The sequence below is a fragment of the Perca flavescens genome, chromosome 13, assembly GCF_004354835.1.
Source record: "Perca flavescens isolate YP-PL-M2 chromosome 13, PFLA_1.0, whole genome shotgun sequence".
NCBI lineage: Eukaryota > Metazoa > Chordata > Actinopteri > Perciformes > Percidae > Perca > Perca flavescens.
This window is the reverse complement of record NC_041343.1, coordinates 7,315,290-7,337,132: the sequence shown is the minus strand read 5'-3', so window position 1 is coordinate 7,337,132 and position 21,843 is coordinate 7,315,290. Positions and strand designations below refer to the sequence as shown.

Sequence of the window (21,843 nt, the reverse complement as noted above, 5' to 3'; positions counted from 1 at the left end):
TATCCATAGCCTCTGTAATGGCAGTCTACTGTAGGCTACAACATTATGCATGTGTCAGTGGTGTTTCATCCAGACTGCAGTTTGTCTTTTCAGTATATCCTTTGTGTCTCGTGAGCTGTTGTATTTCAGGATGATCTAGCTAACAGATGGTAATGTCAAATAAGGCCACTCTGCATCTTAACGCATGCTAGACTGCCAGCATTATGCAATCAACATGCCACACCTCTCCTTGGGCATACAAGAGCTCTCCTCTGAATCGTTTTTACCTCATTAAATCATCATTTTAAATATGAAAACCACTCATGATAAACTGTTGTTGTTGATTTAAAAAAGAAGAAAAAAGAAACGCAAATCATCAATGGAAACAGTTTATTTACAAAAAAAAAGTAATGCTACTGTACTGTGCTGGAATATGACTCAGGAATGTGACTCAGTAATGAGCCTCCATACAAGCTTACAACGAGTTTGTGCCATCTCTTGGACAAAGAGCAGTAGTACAACAACTACCACCCAAACTTGCATTAAAGACCCATTACAATGATCACAGACTTACAATAAACATGGTAATTTAAAAAAAAAAAAAAAAAAAAAAAAAAAAAAAAAAAAGCTTCCCAAAAGGTAATGAAATTGCTCTCTCTCTCTGTACTGTCTCTACCTTACCAACAAATACTCTCTTCAATGAAGATAAATAGTTGCACAATATGACTTCCCATATGTACACAAGTGCCTTGGAGCAGAGGGCAGAAACACAGCCTTTAGGCAGGCTACATGTTCAAATTGTACTATCTGTATAGTCAAGGATAGTTTGTGTGGCCCTCTGGCAGCTGAAACCACCTTCACACAATTACACAAGGGCCTTCTGCAGGCTGCCAGAATTAAGCAGCTATCAAACAGAATCTAGTCTAAATAAAGCTAATGCTAATACATGGCTGTGAGCCCTATTACCATCCGAATAAGCCAAGGGTGCCAAGACTGATGTCATCTGGAAACAGATCCAGACGAGTATAGGACACATGTTGACACAGTTGCGGTACACCGGTTACTATGTAGTAATATTCCCGCTCCCCCTCAGTGTGGACTTCAACCTTACTACACTCAGTGATTATGTTATGACTTAACCTTTCCAGGAATCTACTTTTCCCCCCATAATGCACTTTGATTACACAAACAATTTAGGTCCCCTAATAAAAAGCCAAATTTAACATTTTAGTGATTGTTAAAAAAAAGAAGAGTAATTGGCCAGTTCTGTGATGTCTATAACATCACTAATATATCACTATATATGTTTTGTATTTTGCACTCAACTCATTCAGCCTCCCTTTTATGCTGTTTTGTGTACAGTATTTGTTTCTGTTTCTGTATTTATTGTTTATTTCCTTTTCAAGTTTAATATATTTGTTTGTTTATGTATGCACCATTCGTCAAGGCAAAGTCCACGTAGGTGTAACTTTTCTGATTCTAATATATTTATATATAAAAAATACTTTCCTCTTCTTAATCAACTTAAACTATCTGCCTCTCATGTCTATCGTTGAATTACTTTCCGTGACATTTCAATGGTGTGTCCACCTTTCGCTTAGTTAGCCATAAATCTTATAGTTCATTAATGCTGAGTGCGCCCACATCCATGTTTTCAGCCTGACGCTGCATCCGCATGTTGCAGCTTGCCTCAGATCTTGTTCAGCGAGTTCTGTGAGGTTAAAATAAGGGGAGAGGTTAAAAAAAAAAAGAGTTGGGAGTTTAATAGCCCAAAGCTCTCTGTATGAGCTCTGTTCTCCCAGCAACCAGTCACAGAGTGCAGAACAGATGTTGTTACTATTGGCTGCTGCTTTTGTTTTCACATCGTCTGCAACTGAAAATGAAAGAAAAAGGGTTGTGTGGTGATGAAAAAAGTAACAAAATAAATCAATACTTTTCTGAAAGATATACTTAGATTTTGGTTCCCTTTATAGAGATTACAGCCATTAACCCACCTTTTTATCTACTATATATCCTTGCATCACTTCAGCATGTTCTGTGGTTCATGAAGGCTTTGTTGTTGGTCGGTCAGAGCAGTGACTCAGCCAAACTGAAAAGTCCCTAACACTCAAACAAAGGAGCAACCAGACATCTCGTATGACAAGAAGGAAGGCAATCCTGGAGACACTATAACTGATCACAAATACTCAGCCGTCTCCACACCACAATAAATAAGAAACTGTTATCACATCAATTCTTTTTAGCTAATGTATAGCAGCTGAGTCCAGTATAGTGCTGTGTTGTATGGTAATCTGCTAAAAACTATGACATATTGTATCATATATATCTTTTTAAGATGCATCTAATGTTGTGTGAGAGATACATCATATTGAATACAACTGTAATGGTAATTTCGTTAATTAGGATGCCACTGCTGAAGTATTTTAGATAATGGTAATCACACATATTCATCCATCGCATTACTGTTCAGCCCTTATAATATAAAGGATTATGTACTGTAGAACGTGATGGGAGAAGTATTGAAGTACCACTTTATTTTAACCCACTTTATTAGATTAGATCAAGCATTTATAGCATTAAAACCCATTAATTACATGATATATTAATGCTAAAAAGGGGGTCTAAGCAAAGTGTTACCCAAATCCCTAACTTAAGTAGAAATACCACAATGTGTTACATACTCTGTTACAAGTAAAAGTCCTCTTATACTTTAAAAGGTTAAAATGTTCATATTTCCTAAGATGGTCATGGTCAAATTGTAGGCCTAATCTACAAAGTAACCAAAGCTGTCAAATAAATGTAGTTGAGTAACAACTACAATATTTCTGAAATGCAGAGAGTTACTGAATTGAGTTAAATTAACAAAACACATTATTTCTCATTGTCAAACTGACTTCCAGTTACTTAAAAATGTACTAGATAGATAGATAGATACATATTTATTGATCCCAAAAATGGGAAATTACAGTGTTACAGCAGCAACACAATACTAATACATAAAATACTAGGATACAATATACATGAAATAATAATAGGATAGAATACAAGAACAAATATTTAAAATATATACAAGTTGGGAATACAAAATGTACAGCTACTTAACTAGTAATAAACGAAATTAACAGGTCAGAATGTTTTGAGTTTCAAACCCGGCCACACCAACCCTAGGACCTGTGATGTCACCTGAAAACATAGTGTTACTAAACACTGGCATTTCATTTCAGGGACACTAATTAACTTGTATCTAATAAATGATAAATGATACATCCCCGTGTCACCTACACCACGCCCTGTGGTTACTTGTCTTGAGTATGTGACACCAATTAAAGGTTTTCTTCGAACGCACCGGGTACTTGATTCTTTGAATGTGTCGTCTGCTTTCTGTTATTCATTTAGGTTACACACCTGTTCACCGTTTACATCCCTGTATGTGTGTTGCATCACTGTACCCAGGCCTGAGGAATACAGCTTGACAGACATATTGGATAGCAGGTTATGCCACATCCTGCCAGTAAAAAAAAACAAAAAAAACCAGACAGCCCAGAGCTTAATTTCGGAGGCTGGAAAAAGCACCTGTTGGACTGCTCCTGAACATATTGGAGAGTGGGCCCCAGGCGGGTATCCTTCACACAATGCCCTATGACTGATGTGATGATAGGGACTGACTTCATCCACTGCTCAACAGGGTGTGATGAACGGGCTCAACTCTGAACCGAAGGGAACTGAACAGTAAGAAAAGGAAATTACTGTTTGTTTATGGTTAAACTCTAAAGATACATGTCGCCTCTAAATTCCATAAAAATATCTAATAATAGTAATAATAGCTGTAGCTTCAGCCTAGGCCATTTTGGTCTTTAGAAATGATCTTTCTGCTAAATTGCATTACTGTAGTTTTTGGTTGGGCGTAATTGTTTTTTTTCTATTCTTTCGGGCGCTCAGTTAGCTCAGTTGGTAGAGCAGGCGCTGCAGCGGGCCCGGGTTCAACTCCGACCTGCGGCCCTTTGCTGCATGTCATTCCCCCTCTCTCTCCCCTTTCATGTCTCCAGCTGTCCTGTCAATAAAGGCCTAAAAATGCAAAAAATAATCTTTAAAAAATTATATTCTTTTATCCCACACTGGAATTATTTACAGGCTGAACGTAGAATACACTTTTCTGTTTGTAGTGTCATTTCTGTTCTTCGTTTTATCAAAGTTACTAAAGATCTATTGGAATAAAAGTATAGCGGTGCCCTGGTAGCTCACCTGGTTGAGCATGCGCCCCATACACTAAGGCTCAATCCTTCCCACAGTGGCCCAGGTTCGAGTCGGACACGCGGCCCTTAGCTGCGTGTCGTTCCCCCCCCTTTTTTTCTGTCTTCAGCTTTTCTATCAAATAAAAGCCCAAAATGAATCTTAAAAAAAGAAAGAAAATTAAACTATACACTTTATGGTGATTGAAAAGTGCTTTAAATGACCGTACCTGGTTTATTGCAGTCAAAGAAGAGAGAACTGCAGCCCAGAATGAAAAAAAAAAAACCACAACACAATTCTGAATGACACAAACCTAACCCACCAGTCTATTAAACATGACAGCAGTCTTGACAGGAGATAGAAGCTGAGATTAGGCAACAGCACAGCCATTGTCCTCCCCATAGCTGGAGCTGAGACAGGTCACCAGGCAACAGGCAGGATACAACAGAGGCCTCAGATTATACACGTTAACATTTTTTTTTCTGTCTCTCCGCAAACACGAGCTATAAAAACAGCACAATAACAACCACCAGCCACCCGTACTCTCAGATCAGTTTCTCAGATTACAAAAAGCCGAGCCCTTGAGGCGTCAGGGATGGCATGTTGGTTTTAGGGAGTGATGAAAAGTTGAAGTGGTCTAAGGTATTAGCCAACAGGCTGGAATTGCAGGAAGAACATCATCGCCCCTTTTCATTCATCCATCATCTTACAGCCTGTGATCCCCCTCAGGGGCAGTTCCCATGCTCTGTGCCAAGCTGAGCGTGCGCTGTGGGGTCTGGAGCAGAGACATAATAACAATAATAATACTACTACAGGTGAGGCTGCAGATGCAGACATGCCAACTCTGCTGGCTGATAATTCCAGCACACATGCAGGTGGAGCGTTGGCAAGAACAAACTCTCTCTGACAGACTCTGGAATAAGACACTTTGTCCAACAAGCCTGGCGTGACATGAGGTGTTAAAAGCTTTCCAAAACAAAAACAAAAAAAAAACTGCTTTTACTTGTTTTTGAGAATGAGTATGACTTTAAATGATTAAAGATGAAGACAAGAGAACAGCATTTTCATTCTTAGTGTTCTATCTACATTTAAAATGCCTTGATTCTCAACAGGTTTGTTCCCTTTTTTTAGTGACCAAATCGGATTGAACTAAAACCAGAATATAAAATTGGTATTCTTTCAGTAATGAAATAAAACATTGCAAAACTATATTTTTCAACTGCACATCGTACAATTACATTTTGAGAAAATGTACAATAGGCCTCAAGAAAACAAAGTCCTGAAGATGCAGTGAATAAGCTTCTCTACTGTGATCTTTTGTGAATAGTTTTTTGTCGGCCCTAAAAATAAGTGTACACGCTGTGTTTGGTTTTATCTTACGATCATCCGTGTTTATGTATAGTTGCACATACAGCATGTATACATATTTTGGGCCTTTAAAAGCATTTCATTATCATGGTTATAATGTTACGAAACTGACACAGACTAACACACACTATGCCTTGAAAATAGAACATTTGCAGATACAGTTTTAGGTTACAGATGTGAAAAAAAGCAACAAGTTCAAACAAAAGAAAAGGTTTTAAATGTTTTAATGGATGATGCAGCACTAATATGTAACAGAACACTGAAAGTCAAAGTTGTTTTTAATACAAGGGCTCTGATGATCTACAGCATCCCTTAATAAGGCTTGTGAGCAATGTTTGTGCTCTCTTAAATATAACTCACAGGCATACCAGCTGCAGTGCGGTATAGTCAAACGTCCCCAAAGGACACAGGTTTCCTAATCATAATGCTGATGCTTGTTAAGAAAGAAAAAATGAGCATGTCAAGTAAAAAAGTAGACAAACAATTGTGCATTTATACTTTCTATTCACAGTGTACATATTTACATGTAAGCTTTTCTGACCATTAGGATAAACTACAGTGCTGAAAGGGCTTTTAAGTCCAAAAAACTCTCTTAAGATTGGTATGATCCTCTCTCCTCCCAACTCTGGGGCACTAGTGGAGTATAAAAACAAAGGACATTGGCTTATTGTTCTGTACAGGTTTGGCAGAGTCTTTGCTCTGGTTAGCAGGGAGCCGAGGCACACCGCGCGCTGGGGGATTGTGGGCAGTCGTTGTGCTCCGTCAATTTGAGAATGACGACTTTCCTCTGGAGCTGCTGAGCCTCCGCTGGTGCTGGCTGTTCAGCTACTGCTTCCACTGAGCTCTCAGTGACTAAGTCTTGGCAGTCGTGCAGCAGCAGCATAGTGATGATGTTGGAGTATCCGCCCTGCACCGCCAGGTGTAACGGGCTGAGCCCCTGCTCGTCTAACAGAGCGCCAACATCCGGACAGTGGAGGAGCAGCTCTTTCAGGACTTCACAGTGTCCGTTCTCTGCTGCCAGGTGGCAGGGGGTGCGTAGGGCCTGGTTGGACCTGTACGGGTCTGCTCCCTCTTCTATTAACATCTTGACCGTGGCCAGGTGGCCTCGCTGGGAGGCTAGGTGGAGAGGAGTGAGGCCCTGGGCGTTCGGTGCGTGAATATCCGCCTTGTGTTTGATCAAGAGGCGAGAAGTGCTGGTGTGACCCGTCTCCGCCGCCACGTGAATGGGTGCGTTAAACCCAGCCGACGTCATGTGAACATCCGCTCCCAGTTCAATCAGCATCCGTGCAACTCGGTACTGCCCCCGCTGGGAAGCCAGGTGCAGCGGCGTGCGGCCGTCTGTCGTCTGCCCGTCCACGTCGGCGCCGGCCTGCTTGACCAGCAGCTTGACGATGCCCAGGTGGCCTTGCCAGGCAGCCAAGTGGAGCGCCGTCCAGTTGTCCTTACCCTTGATTCGAACGTCGGCGCCTCGGCTCAGCAGCACCCGGATCACGTTCTCCTGGCCATGCTGGGATGCCACGTGAGCCGGCGTGCGTCCCTGGCCATCGTACTCGTTGATGGCCGCCCCCCGGTCCAGCAGCAGGCGCGTCATGGCCTCGTCCCCGTTCTGGGCAGCCCAGTGCAAAGCCGTGTACTGGTCCTCATCCTTGGCATTGACGTTGGTGCTGCGCCGACCGAGCAGAAGTTCTGCCAGGGGCTTCAGGTGCCTCTCTGTGGCCAGGTGCAGCGGTGTGGAGCCACGGGCATTTGCAAGGTTGGGATTGGCATTGTTCAGGAGGAGGAACTTGACAGCCTCTTCATTGGCCAAGGTGATGGCGTGGTGGAGCAGACTGCCACCTCCGTCGAGGAGAAGGTCGACATCCTGAGGCTGGAGGATCTTCATCAGCTTGGCAGTGTCTTTGGTCCGGATGGCCTCACACAGCTTCCGCCTCTGGACCTCAGCAGAGTCTGGGAGGGGAGAGGGGAAGAGTGCAGGTTTGAGGCAACATTTCAGGTAATCATGATCATACAGTATTTTTAGGTTCAAATGAATAATAGTTCCAGTTGTAGGTCTTAAATCAGCTCTCACCACATGTGTTTTCTTTCTCAAAAGACAGTGTGATAGAGTCTTGGGAGGAGAAGGCTGAGTCAGCCGAGGAGATGCCAGACAGCCTCTTGCAAGTGTTCTCTTTGCTGTGGCAGCTGTCCTCCTTCACTCGATCGAAGCTCCTTGAGATCCCAGAATCTACCTGGCTCAGCAGCTCTGACAGGCTGCAGTCTTTTTCAGGCAACATGGCTGACTTTGGACGCACCAGCTTGTTGTCTTTAACCTGTGGAGCACAAAGCCAGATAAGCACATTTGGACAAGCAATTACATTTATGTACGTAGCTGCTGCTCTAATGCAAAGCCTATTCCAGTACAGCGGCTATTCAATGTTGACATTGTGAAAATTTGCCAAACGGTGTTGCTTGATCCAGTCAAAATCACTTGAATGCATACGGAAGTTCAAGACAGCTTATCTTCTGTCCCTACACTACAGACAGATATTCAGTAACAGCTGTCAGCTCTCATGAGCAGGATGTGCATTACAAGTCACGTACACAATTGCGAAATTACACGGAAATATATCAAAGCAGCATACAGGCTAAAAAAATCCCATCAGTCAAAATTCCTCGTTTGTGATGCAACTGTTGTCCATAAATCAAACATTTACGCGACATATGACTTAAGTCATAATCATGTCTGAAGTAATCTGGAGATAAGCCTCAGAGTGTCTGGGTGTGTAGTTACACATTATGGGAAAATGCAGACAGTCTGAAAGCCATAAAATAGAATGAGAGTCACGTAAAGCAAGAAAATATAAAGCGGATGTTGTCCTTTTCCATTTGAAATGGAGGTTCACATGATCCATAACAGTATGTTCAATAATCTACCAAAGTAGTTGACAAAAGCACAAACTATTACGGCTGCACAATATCGTTTTTTTATCGTCATAGCGAAATATCATGAAAAACACTGTGATTTTTGTTTGTGAAAGAAAATATCACTAAAAAAACTACACATTAAAATGCAAGTCATCCTTTTTTTTGTGGTTACTTTTACATTCAATTCAATGTTCAGTTTGTTCTATAAAAGAATGTTGGTAATTTCCTTTGTGTTAAATTCAACAAGCACATTGTTGTACTTTAGCAGAATACTGAAAGCAGCTGAAATGCAGAACGGAGTGCACTTTAACATCGGTTTAGTTATCGCACGGAATACAGTCAACATTGTTATCGCATATTTTCCTCCTATCGTGCAGCCCTACACACACTAGGTCTTCCAGAGAAGCCGACATCATTGAAAGACAGGGCGCTTTCGCCCATAAGCAGTTGCTATGGTGATGTCATGTCTTACCTGGCCGCTGGTGAGCGCGTTGGGGGACGTGGGCTCTGGCTCGGACGTGGATAAGGTCGGCGTTTTGGGCTCCTCTTGAGGTTTAGAGCACAGCTCCTCAGCTTCAGATGTGATTTCTGTAAAGGACAGCAGCTCTAGGTCAGGTTTCAGTAATAGTCTATCAAGCTGCTCAACTCCCAACAGTAAATGTTAGCACAACAGAGTGTTAAAGTATTTCGATTAGGCTGTATTTATCTATTTATTTATTTACTTTGGTAAATGTAACCTTGGTAATGTCACTTTTCATGAAATGTATTGTCAGTTTTGTCCGTCTTGGCTATATACGGTTCATAATGTCCTGTCTCACTTGTATTCTTGGTTAAAGTTTTTCAATAAATACACCAGCACTTTTTGCTCTTCGCACTCTAATTATTACAATTACTCTTTAAGATGTCGTATTGCCTTTACAGTCATATGTGTCCTTTTTTATAACCTAAGATGCTTCCTTGATCTTATGTTTATTTTTTTATGTAGATTTTAGAATGGTCTTTCTGTTATACAGTAGGTTTGTGTTGTGAAGCAACAGATTATAGCACACAATCTAAAAACCAATGAATGAATAAATAACATGTAGGCCTACACAAATGCAGGTCTGTGCAAATTGTGCAATTTTCTTACAACTTGTTCATCAGTGTGATTGTCGCTGGATCAAAGCGGTTTTCATATTTGGTTTTACACCATGGAAGTAAAAACCCTTTCTGTAAAAACATCTAAAAGCAAAAATCCTATCAGAGGTTGGACCCTGGGATGACATCTTATCAAATGCGGAGTCCGTGATCTAATTAGTGTCAGTTTAGGGGCCCTTCATGTGAAAACGTTTGGGAACCACTGGATTAGGGGAATACAAAAGGGAAGGAAAGCATAAAGTAGGACTTTAACTTGACAGTGTGTGTTATCCTTACACTCTGTCTAGTAAAAAGGGACAGGGTCACTTGCGTTTCATATTGATTTACTGGTTACCATGATAGAAGAAGGTTGACATTTTGTTTGTTGTAAAAGAGAGGCACAATTTACCCTGGAAGCTGGGTCTGGCATCAGGGTTTGTGGTCCAGCAGCGCTGCATGAGGCTCAGGAACCCTGTACAGGCTGAAGGTCGACAGCGTGGCACAGCGCCCAGGTCTGGACGCACCCCCTTCACCACCTTCACCATGATCTGAAGGATATTATTCTCACCTAGGGGAAAAGCAATCAGACGCTTCAGTTTCATCACTAAATAAATAACTACACATTTTTGTTTCAACTGTTGTGTGGCACGTACATCTGATCTGAGGCCTGATTTTCTGATGAGGACACACGGTTTGAAGACGAATACAAAAGGCCTTTAGTGCGAACATGCCTCAATATATGACAACATAATCTTAAGTGCTAGTAGTAGTAGGAGCCAGTGGCTATATACTGTAGATTATGTACAGCTTTATCACCATGTTCCCATGTGCTCAGATAAGAGTGTGTGGGCTGTTGTTTCCCATGGGAGCAAAAGGTAAAAGCTCTGCTCGGGCCTTTTTCTATCTGACTGTGGGATCAGCCAGGTCAATGATTCAGAACAAACAGGCAGAGGCCTTAATCACAGGTACTTCGCCTCCTATTGTAACCGTAATACCCTTCGCAGGTGGAAGAGGAAGAAGGGAAGGGTTTGGTAACCTGGCCATTTCTCACATTTTAATTATGTCTGGATCAACACAGGCAGTGCCAACTTGGAAACCCTCATCTACACTGCTCTTCAATAGGAGCCAAATTCCTTGAAGTGACTTGCTACCTGATACGCCTGGGAGAAATTACACTCTACTTGCCTGCTCTGGAATTCACGGAGTGAGTAAACACACACACACACACACACACACACACACACACACACACACACACACACACACACACACACACACACACACACACACACACACACACACACACACACACACACACACACACACACACACACACACACACACACACACACACACACACACACACACACACACACACACACACACACACACACACCTTGAAAGGTGTACCTTGAAGTTAGGTTATGTCTTTACTTGTAATTATGAAAGCCCATTCCTGCCAGGAAAATGAAAATAGATGAAAAGTTAAGAGGGATAAAAAAAACAATCTATTTACATATGCGATATGAGACAGCCACTCAAATTATTGACACCATCTCATAACTCTAACTTGCGTGGGCTGGGGGTTATTCTTTAGAATATTTGTATTCATGTCATTGTTATCAATATGTATATAATGATAGAACAAATGCAGAATAAATCACATATTAAGTAAATACACTGATGCTTTTATGACTCCTTGGGAACTAACAAAGAAACCTTAACATTGTCAAACCATTAAAAGTCACAAAATGATCATATTTATAGCGCACACCGGTCATAATTATCAAATATTATCATTTTGATTTAACATCAGTATTTTTAAATTTCTAGTGTTCCTAACTTCTTTTGATTTTCTTAACAGGAATGGCTTTCAAGAAATATAGTTTCCCATCAGCCTTAGAGGAAATCATCACGGTTTTCATGCATTAACCGCACTGCAAGTCTCACCTTGGTAGGGCTTCTTCTGTGTGAGAATCCCCCAGATGACGATGGAGAAACTGAAATAGAGGGCAAAACGAAATGGAATACAAAAATGTCAATACAAAGAAAATATCAAACATCATGCTAATGAGAAACTGGCACATTTTCGGAAATTGCTTTATTGTTTAAAGATTTCTACCACAATCGTGCTGTACAAACCAGTGCTTTCAGACTGTCAAAATAATCCAGTGGGAGCGTGGTTATAAATATATTTACCACCCTTTAAACTGACACCTTGTTGACACCTTTTAAGAAATAGAAATCCATCTGTCTTTATATCGTTAAACATGGTATAACTCATTTTCTACCAAATCCATCTCCTTGATGTTATTAATTGCAGTGCGTCAGACCTCTTTATATACAGTCTATGAGTCAGACCCTGAAGGGAAAAGGCAGGCAGACAGATGGCAAACAGCTACAGTACACTGACACAAACAGGTTGCTGCTGAAAAATCTAACCTGTATACGTCATGCTTGGTGTCCGACACTCGGTCCTTCTCAATGATGCTCTCGGGCGGCAGGTAGGCAATAGTGCCGCAGAAGCCGTCTCTACTGATGTCATCGGCCCGTGACAGGCCGTTCCACCGGGCCAGGCCAAAATCAGATATCTGAAACATGGAGAGATCTGATAAGATCCTCAAACAGAGCAACCCAGCTGCCGTTCTCATGAGGCACCGTGACATCGATGACTAAACTTTGCCTGCTGAGTGCTAAGCTCCCTTTATGTGCGCTCGGCGGTATGATGAGGGCAACACGGCCATGTCCCAGCCTGTAGGAGAGGAGAGGCCCTTCACGTTTGTGTTGAACAGTACACACCCACGCTCTTTCATGCACACACATTCACAGAGGGAGCTTTAATAGGAGCTGAATCAATCCTGTCGGGACAGGCCCGGGTGAGGTGTTTACATCCATGTATTACACTCCAGAAAATGACAGTTCTCACCCATTGCTCTCAGTACAGTTGAGCTGTTTAGAGGTTGGACAGAGGCTGAAAGACACCTGTCTGCCCAGAGCGTGACTAGCAAAAAGCACAGGATGAAAGGGAAAAGCAAACCCCCTGGCGGCTATAATTTCTTCTAAAACCGTAAAACTGTGACTGGCTTTGAAGCAAAGCAGCTGGGATTGGACTTTCAGGTCAAATCAGTCTTACAGCAAGAAAAAAAACATTATATCATTGCACTTCAGGAGCCATGTTAACATATCGTTTCAATCAAGTAATTGATGATGACTTTTCGCGATGATTAATTCTTTGACATGTTGTTACTGCAATGGAAAACCTCACATTGGAGCTGTTCTGATGAGTTTTTTAACAATCAAAAGGGCATTTTTGCAACCAGCCAATTTATTATTATTTTTTATTTTACATCTTTACATCTTACTAAACATTGTCATGACAACTAAATGATTTAGATCATATTTAAAAAAATATATAATTTGCACAGTACAAGCTGAATATGACCATCACCTGTTTTCACTCAATGCAAGCTAAAAAAAAAAAAAAAAAAGCCCCTTGTTTGAGAGAATCTGGAAGCCATTTAACCAGTTTATAAAAGCAGACATAGGGGAGCTTCTACAGGGGGGGAGGGGCGAGAGGGGGGAAATGATGGACAGGATAACTAAAGTTCAAACGGCTGGTAGGGTGTCTTGGATGGTGATAGCAAAAGTGCAACTCTTTATTTGTTGGGGTATTTATGCATATTATGGCTTTTGCTGGAGGGGCCATTGTTCAGCACATGTGATACAGTCATATAATTACCTTTTTTTATTATAGTGTAACAGATTTTGAGAGTGGGAAATAAATTGTAAAAAAAAAAAAAAAAAACAAAAAAAAAACAGCCCCTAAGAGGCACTAAGGATGCCACTTAGTGCTGAACTCTCTACCTTGACATGGTAGTGAGCATCCAGCAGGATGTTGGCCGGCTTCAGGTCCAGGTGGAGCAGCGGTGGGTTCATGCAGTGCAGGAAGTTCATTCCCACCGCGGTCTCGTGGATGATGCGGAAGCGGAGCTCCCAGGGCAGCAGCTCGGTGGCCAGCAGGGTCTCCAGGGAGCCCGTCTCCATGTACTCCATCACCAGGCCCTGGGGGTCGCCACAGATCCCATACACAGGCAGGATGTAGCGGAACTTGGCTGCCTCCATCTTCTTAGCCTCCTCCAGCAGCTCTGAACGCTCCCTGTGATAAAAAAAAAAAAAAAAAGAAAAAAGAAAAGATACATTAGGTTTATGTTAAATTTTATTGGCTTCAGTGAGCCAGGCTCTTCTGCTGGGGAGACTAAGCAATTTTAGGAAGCTCAAACACTGCCTTTAAGGTATTTAGGTTAGCTTGTTTTAACAAATCCTTCCGCATCCATTGGCTGAAAGGTATTTATCAAATCCATCTTCTCATAAATCATTAACCTAAAGATGCTGAGGTCATGCTGTGCTCAGTGAGCTGTGATATTTGGCATCACTTTTGTCCTAACCCAAATTCCAGCACATTGCATGTCATTCTCTCCAAGCTCCCAGCTATGCAAAATATTTACCAGCATTAGAGGCTGTGGAAGTGTGACCTCTGCAGACCTCTAGAATTAATTTACCACTGTTCTAACCAAGTATGTGGATTGTTCTCTTAACTGTCCAGAGGTTCTTTAAAAAGGCCTCGAGGACATTCCAGCCCAGCTTGGTATGCATCAGGAGAGCCCTGTAGTCTTAAACAGAGCTCTTGTTCTCTGTTGCTCAACCTTTGCCCAGCTCTCTTTATCGGTGCTCTGGCTCTGCTGACATACCTCAAACACAACTGTGCAGGTCATTCATGACCTCAACGCTCATATCTCCAGCGAAGGTTCCTTTAAAAATGCAAACACTTAATGAAGACAGATGAGAGAAAAAAAAAATCACTAATGGTTTTATTCGCAGGAATGTGCTTCACAGGCAGAACTAGGGGAGCTGGACTGGGAAAGAAGAGCCTCCCACGAGCCCTAAGAGTCTGTTAAGTGCAAAGTGTATCAGGTTACTAAAAAGGGTCATGTTCTATAGGAGGGAGCCTGGCTATAATCGTCCTTTATAGTCAGTACAAGTGAAGGAGGCACGAGCCCCCAAATCTGCCAGGCAGGGATAATCAAACATGACATGCGAGAATGGGCAAGCACTTGTCTGCTAAATCCTTCATGTAATCCAAAGTGCTCATCAGCAGCTCCTTTAAAATCATACATTGTCCCTGCATTAACAGAGAGGCCCGGTAAGACCGGTTTTACAGCTTCTACCATTGTCTGTGCCACACAGACACAGCCTGCAAACAGGCAGACAAAGGCGGCTTTGAGTCCCTGTTGCTGGATGTTACGCGTGGGTCAATGAAGGGGACAGTCAAATGACTGTTTATGCACCTGCAGATGTTTGGAGATGATAACATCTTTTTGGTTCAGGTTCAGTGGATGCTTGAAGTTGCACCACAGGTTCTGAGAAGAGGTTTTTGTGAGGTAATATTTATGAGTAAAGCCCGTAGATGTGTGTGTACACACAGCCCAGAAGTCTCTCACACAAACCGTTCCAAAAAATATATATGAAACAACAATTTTTCTTGTGTAAGAGATCCATGCAGAGCAAAAATAATAGTCATGGTTATGCAAAAATGTTCAAGAGGGTTGTGCAATCTCTCAGTTGGTGGTGGGGGGTGGGGGAGAGAGAAAGACCACCTGACCTTGCTACCTTACCTTAATGAAATGTACATTTACAGTAGTTAAATCATCCCCTCCCTGAGGCCCATAGATTAAAAAAAACCATCCCTGTTGATTATTAGGAAAATAAGCGTTGAACTTTTAATGTTTGTGTTTGATTAGAATAAAGTAAACAGCTATGCAATGTGGACTTAATTTTGCCAGGGGGGATAAATTAACATGTCAGTGGTCCCTGCAACACAACTTACCAGTGTGAAAACATTACAATAACTTAACAATATGTAAATGTGGCCTCCTGTTTGCTGCAGTGGCACCTTTTTCGCTGCATGTGTGCCCAGACTAGCAGTAAGTGAGTGAGTCACACTTTTCCAGGTGCTCACCTTTCAAGGACTTCCAGACACTGGATGACTTTTCACCAGCAGTCATAATGTAAGCCTCTATCTGTCCACTATTTGCCCATAAACAGGTCATCAAGTGATAAACCTAACAGACAAGAGCTGGGGTAAAGGTAGGACCAAATACAGAAGTAAAGAACTATCTAAACTAGGTCAGAGCTTCTACAGGAGCATTGCTTTATACTATACTTCATATGACTTTACATATACAGTAGGTTATCACTTTAAAGAGCTGTAACTTACTTATCATCCATATGAAGGCAGGGAGGGCACTTGATAGCCAGACATGTTTTCCACTGTACGTGCCGGACTTTGTATACTTGTCCAAATCCACCTGAGCCTATTTTCTCCCAGCTGCCAAACTCAGAGGAATCAAAGGTCCTTAACAGCCCCATATTCCCATGCGGTGAATCCGGGACGTTCATATCCATGTTGAGGAACCCACCAGCAGGGTAAACTCCTTTTTCATTCGTCTCCAAGGCACAATCTGGGCAAGCGAACAGACACACTGAACTGCCTGCCTGTGTGAGCTCTTCCTTGTTTTTCCCCTTGTCAAGCTCAGTGGGGCCCCTCCTTCTCCTCAGGTGAAAAGAGGGGTTGGGCCTGCTGCTGTGACACCACTTCCTGATTTTGAAACACAGGGAAGAGATGGAAAGATTTAACAAGACATGCCACAAGGCAACACGCTGCCACAATGTCCAGTTGTTTTCCAGATGCCCTACAGTCCCATGCTTTCTTCCACGAAAAGCAGAGAATAATGTTTGTTATGAACACACCTTTGTCCCACTGTAGGTCATTATCTAACTAAAGCCCCCTGAGGTCAGAAGAGGGAATGTGTCTTAACAATAGGTGGGTTATGTGATATTGACCAGCTGGTTTTGGTAATGTGTGGACTCATCTTCTCACCAGAGGGGATCATCATCTTCTTTCATAGCCGTGGATTGTCATTACATCAAATTTTCCGGCGACATTACATTTCACGATTTGTTTTAGTTCAGGGTCAGAAAGAAGAAAGCAGCTGTGGAGCTGCGCCCTCTGGTGGGAGACTGTAAATCACTTTTTTTTTTAAATCACAAAACATGTAGTCGAGGTAAAACCAGCCTTATCTCAGATTTTTTATAAGATGACATAAATACACACAATTCATAGACCCCTGAATGGGAGACATCAGATATCAAATTCAGACACTGATACCTGTCAGAAAATGTAACTCTTACCTTTTAAAGATCATTACTTAGGCCTCTTAGAGATTGTTAGACCATAACCCTTAGCCTTAGGGACTGTAGAAAAAAATATTGGGGTGGGAAGAGGGGTTGAATCTTATATTTCATTAAAAAAAAAAAAAGATTTAATGATATTCTTGGACTTTACGCCCCAACTTATATAACACACAAACAAAATGGTGAATATTACAGCCAGTTTTTAAAGCCAACACATTAGTAAAACGATCACAGGCAGCAACTTTGCAGCTTCTGATGGACCAAAGCGGATTCCTGATTTCAACTCTGTAAAATATGACTTAGAACAGATGATGCTATAGACTGGCATGAGATATAGATATACACACAATACATCTCACATGGTAAGGATGAATCTGTGATGAGAAAAAGGTAAAAAAAAACAACAAATAAGTCTTTAGCTCTCCTTTAACAATTCAGACTACCGTCCCACTGACCCCATCTCACCCCTAATGATTTTCATACAGTCCCTTAAGGATCTCTCTTTAATTTCTAGGTTATGTGATGACCTTTTTTCATTTGTATCTAGGCCTGGATTCCTATTTTATTTAGTGTGACCTGTCAACATATTCTGTCTGAAAGTAAAAAACAGTATCTACATACAAATTGTGGCTTTTGGGTCCCCTGATGTTCTTCTTACCCTGTGTCTAATCTGGGCATGAAAGAGAACAAAAAATGATTGAATGCGTCTCTACAAATATAATTATTTAATTTGTATTGCTTTTGTTTGCTTTCTATTAATCAGCAACTGAAAAGCCTGCCTCTGTATTTACCTTGCACGACACATGATCTCATAATATCAGCCTGCTCCACCCTGCTGTCCAGATTTAGCAGAGAACTGGAAGGACAAGGTATAAAGACTGAGTGTAAATATGTCATCACCGATGTTGTCGAGACAACAAGCAGATCTTATTGGTCCGTGAGGAACCAGGCTTCATTTCAGGCTGCTGGCTCTTGTCACTGCAGCACAGATCAGTGTTTGTTCCCCCCCCGAGGCTGGCTGGCCGACACACACACACACACACACACACACACACACACACACACACACACACACACACACACACACACACACACACACACACACACACACACACACACACACACACACACACACACACACACACACACACACACACACACACACACACGTGAAAGTTGTTGAGTGGTGTGAATGACCCATGTGTAAAGTGTAAATGTGTATTCTGGTCGGCATCACATTTCGTGATCATTAGCATGAAAGAGGAGCTTTTTGTTGGTGTTACTTAAATCAGCTTTCAAAGACATTGACATAAATCAGGACCATCCACTTTCCCCCACGTGAGAAAGATGGCTTCTTTTGTTTTGAGCTTTACTAGTCTGACAGCAGCAGTAAACACAAGGTGGAGGTTTGTGGCTAAATTAATAACTAACCGTCCAATACATCAGTCAACTCAACAAACCACAGTATCTTATTTTAAACTTTTTTTTTTTTTTTAGAATATCATACAATAAGTCTCTGCTTGTAGCAGCATGCAGCTCAGGTATGTGCTGGCATATTCTTCCAACTACACCTCCTTTCCAGTGTATTGTGTTCTTCCCATCATTCACTTTGTTTCCTCAGGGCTTGTTGTAAGCACATACATGGCCATACAAATGATTATAATACGGCAGCTGCTGATGTTCAGTAAATGTAGAGTGTTATGGTTGTTTATGAATGTTCCTTGAATGTACTACTGATACTTTAAGGCAGTGGTTCCCAACCTGGGGTCCGGGCACCCCTTAGGGGGGGCGGCAAAGATCACAGGGGAGGCGCAATTCTTTATCTGGTTTGAGGTTGAGGTAAAAAAAAAGTTAAACAAATTATGATAATACACTAGAATATATAATGTATACAAAAGTCTGTATAAAAACTATATATTTTTGTTCTCGCTTAAAATTGTAGGTAGGCTACGTAGTAGGCCAAACCTCCAGGACCTCTTAACCTGGGACCCTTGCTGTCATCAGGTCAGCTCCTAGCTGCTATCTATTATCTGCTAGCTGCTATCTATTATCTGCTAGCTGTTAGCTGCTATCTATTATCTGCTAGCTGCTATCTATTATCTGCTAGCTGCTAGCTATTATCTGCTAGCTGTTATCTATTATCTGCTAGCTGTTATCTATTATCTGCTAGCTGCTAGCTATTATCTGTTCTATAATAGCTATCATCCTCGTCTTTCCTGCCGCCACGGCATCACTATTTTATGAATGAAACATGACGGAGAAATGTAAAAGTCCTGATAACTGCTCTGTATCAAAAAAGAAAGGAAGGCTCTATATCGAGAGTTACCTCAACTTTGGTTTCAGGGTGGGGGGCTCAGCTTTTCTTAGACATAAGTAGGGGGGGCACCAGGGAAAAAAGGTTGGGAACCACTGCTCTAAGGGATTCTGGATGAAAGCCTTTTGTCCTAAATTTTGATAATCTCATTTCGAAAGGCCTGGTTTAATTGTTCACTGTTTGAGAGTTAGTTGTTGGTCTTAGTAGGAAATATAATAATACAAATAATATAATAATAAAAATAAATATGAAGTCATTCATTTAAAGTCATTTTGAATATTTAAAACTATTACATTTTATCCTGTGTGTGCAAGATGTTGCCAGACTTTACCGACATCTACTGGTAGTTTCATATACAAGCATTTAGCTCTGTGCTTAGAGTTCCCAAACAGTGTCAAAGATGTTCAGTGTATTTATGAAAATAAAGATAAAGCTAACTGGACATTCTAGGGAAATGTTAGTAATGTTTTTTTTCTTCTTCTGTGGAGGTCAGCGCTGGGTCACATCTCTCCCTGCTCTCAAACATTGCCAGCTGTGTTTGAACATTAAACAATAGTGTAGATATGCAATGTATGAAGGCCACGGCTGAACTGTACACAAGGTTTATGATTTGGTGACATATTCTGGGCCAGATTATCCATCACAATGCTGCTGGTGGCTGGTCTAATTGTAAAAATACCAAAATGTCATCTTTAGTATTTATATAAAATATTGTCATTCCCCAAAGTCTTACTTCAACACCAACACTTCATTTCTACTGCTTTTATGTTTGTCACTACAACTTGTACCCTGTGCCTTTAATTCATATTTAAATGATATATGATGTATGTAACTTTTTAATTTGTCTCCTGTACATTCCTCCCAACGTTTACAGAGCCCAAACTCTCTACTGCTGGTAAAGGAGGAAGGATAATTTGACCTAAACTCAGGTTACTCATATTCAAATTTTAGAATAAAAGCTGTTCAGGCTGTTGTTAATGTTTCTTATATTCATATCAAAAGAATCAATATCAAAACGGTTGATAAAAAATATGATCAATTTCTGTAAATGGACAGCCCTGGGCTTGAGGCGGTTTGTTCTGTAAGGGAATCCAGCTTAAGTCATTTAATAACTTAGAAACACAATAGGACACCCCTAATACATATTTCTCTAAACATTTACAACTTCAGTTTTGTGTATTCCCTTATTGAGAAAGAATAGAATAATAAAACCAGAGAATTTGATGGTTTTCTGATTCACCTTGTTTGGCTCTTTGTTTTAAATTTGGAAAAAAAAGAATACTTTGTCATGACTTTAGAAGACGATGATACATATTCATGTAAAAGCAAGATAATTCATTTCTGATTTGCAAATAACAAAGTTAAAGAAGCTAATTTAAAATGCATTTTAGGTCGCTCCAGTAACGATGCATAAGATCTTGAAAGATAATTCCCATTTTGCTTCAGATGTAAAAGCAAAAAAAATAACATTAGTTTGGGAAAGCTATCCGTGTTTCCACAGATCCAATATTTTTTATAGAGAAGAGAAAACATAGAATACTAGTTACGAGTTCTTATTTTGCAAAGAAATGTATTTTGTTATCTTGGAAAGAATATGCATACCTGTGGGCTCTTTTGATCATTTTCTTTCATATTTAGAAAGCTAAGAAACAGTTTTTCCTTTTAGTATTTTTACTCTTCAACCTATAAAAATTTTTTCATCCATGTTGTTGCTCACTATTATTAGTCTATTTTTCCTACTTTGAAAGAAAAAAAGAACGTGCTGCTGTACTGCTCGTTGTTTGTATACGTCTGGACTGGAACGGAGGTTGTGATTCATGTGTGGATGCCGTGGTCGGTTTGGATTTTGTATCTCTGGAGGATATGTCCCCTTCATAAATTACCCCCCATCTCGGATTCATTTGTTTCATTAACACTTTTGAATGAATACTTTTTTAAAACAATTACTCTGCAGAATATCACACACACACACACACACACACACACACACACACACACACACACACACACACACACACACACACACACACACACACACACACACACACACACACACACACACACACACACACACACACACACACACACACACACACACACACACACACACACACACACACACACACACACACACACACACACACACACACAGTTACACTCACGTCGTGCTATTTGCAGAGAAGTCATCAGCTGCTGACCGACTGGAGGACAAATGGGCTGGCTGGTCTGAGATCTGAGGATTTAAACAAAGCCTGGCTGCTGAAGGGCAGTTGTCACTGTTGACCACCCAAACTAAACTGATACGCAGACAAATAAAAAGAACAACCATTTCAAAGAGGTATTTTGTTTAAAAAATAATGGTACAAAAGATTCCAGTATTTCCTCCCCCACCCCCCCAATAGTTCAATAATTCCAGCATTCCAGCATTCAAAAAATAACATTTCATTAGTGAGACACTTTAAGGAATATGCCAACCATTACCTATCATCTCATAACCTGGCAGAACTGTTTCCACTTAAACTGTCCCCTGCACCAAATGGGTCTTCTTTTTCAGGTTTGGTACGTTTTCATCGACTTCTTCGAGCAGCAGATTTATCTCGAAAGCATGCATGCTTTTAAAAGGTTGGTAAGGCGTTTGAATATTCAACATGTTGCTTTGGTTTGAAATGTAAATCTTCCAG

At 41.1% G+C, this 21,843-nt stretch overlaps 1 protein-coding gene across 3 annotated transcripts; it reads right to left on the bottom strand.

Annotated features, from left to right (window-relative positions):
* Positions 1–5,785: 5,785 nt before the first annotated feature.
* ripk4 (receptor-interacting serine-threonine kinase 4) lies at positions 5,786–21,510 on the bottom strand. Of its 3 annotated transcripts, none has more exons than XM_028595423.1 (9): positions 21,325–21,510; positions 15,872–16,252; positions 13,462–13,753; positions 12,040–12,188; positions 11,548–11,597; positions 10,007–10,165; positions 8,954–9,069; positions 7,646–7,886; positions 5,786–7,524 (listed from the first exon to the last, which is right to left on the bottom strand). In XM_028595423.1, the coding sequence occupies exons 1-9, from the start codon at positions 21,489–21,491 to the stop codon at positions 6,281–6,283; spliced, it is 2,799 nt and encodes a 932-aa protein (XP_028451224.1). In that variant the 5' UTR covers positions 21,492–21,510; the 3' UTR covers positions 5,786–6,280. The 3 variants fall into 3 exon arrangements, with proteins under 3 accessions (XP_028451224.1, XP_028451226.1, XP_028451225.1); XM_028595425.1 differs by lacking the exon at positions 21,325–21,510 and adding an exon at positions 17,470–17,485; XM_028595424.1 differs by lacking the exon at positions 21,325–21,510 and adding an exon at positions 16,846–16,901.
* Between the last annotated feature and the right edge of the window lie 333 nt (positions 21,511–21,843).

Bases quoted from the DNA above. Each gene is read 5' to 3' on its own strand.
- ripk4 (XM_028595423.1), bottom strand. From the start codon at position 21,491: ATGGTTGTTCTTTTTATTTGTCTGCGTATCAGTTTAGTTTGGGTGGTC. The intron at 9,070-10,006 runs GTAAATTGTGCC...TGTCCTTTACAG, and splicing joins TGCCAGACCCAGCTTCCAGG to AAATCACATCTGAAGCTGAG. The intron at 7,887-8,953 runs GTAAGACATGAC...TGTGCTCCACAG, and splicing joins ACGCGCTCACCAGCGGCCAG to GTTAAAGACAACAAGCTGGT.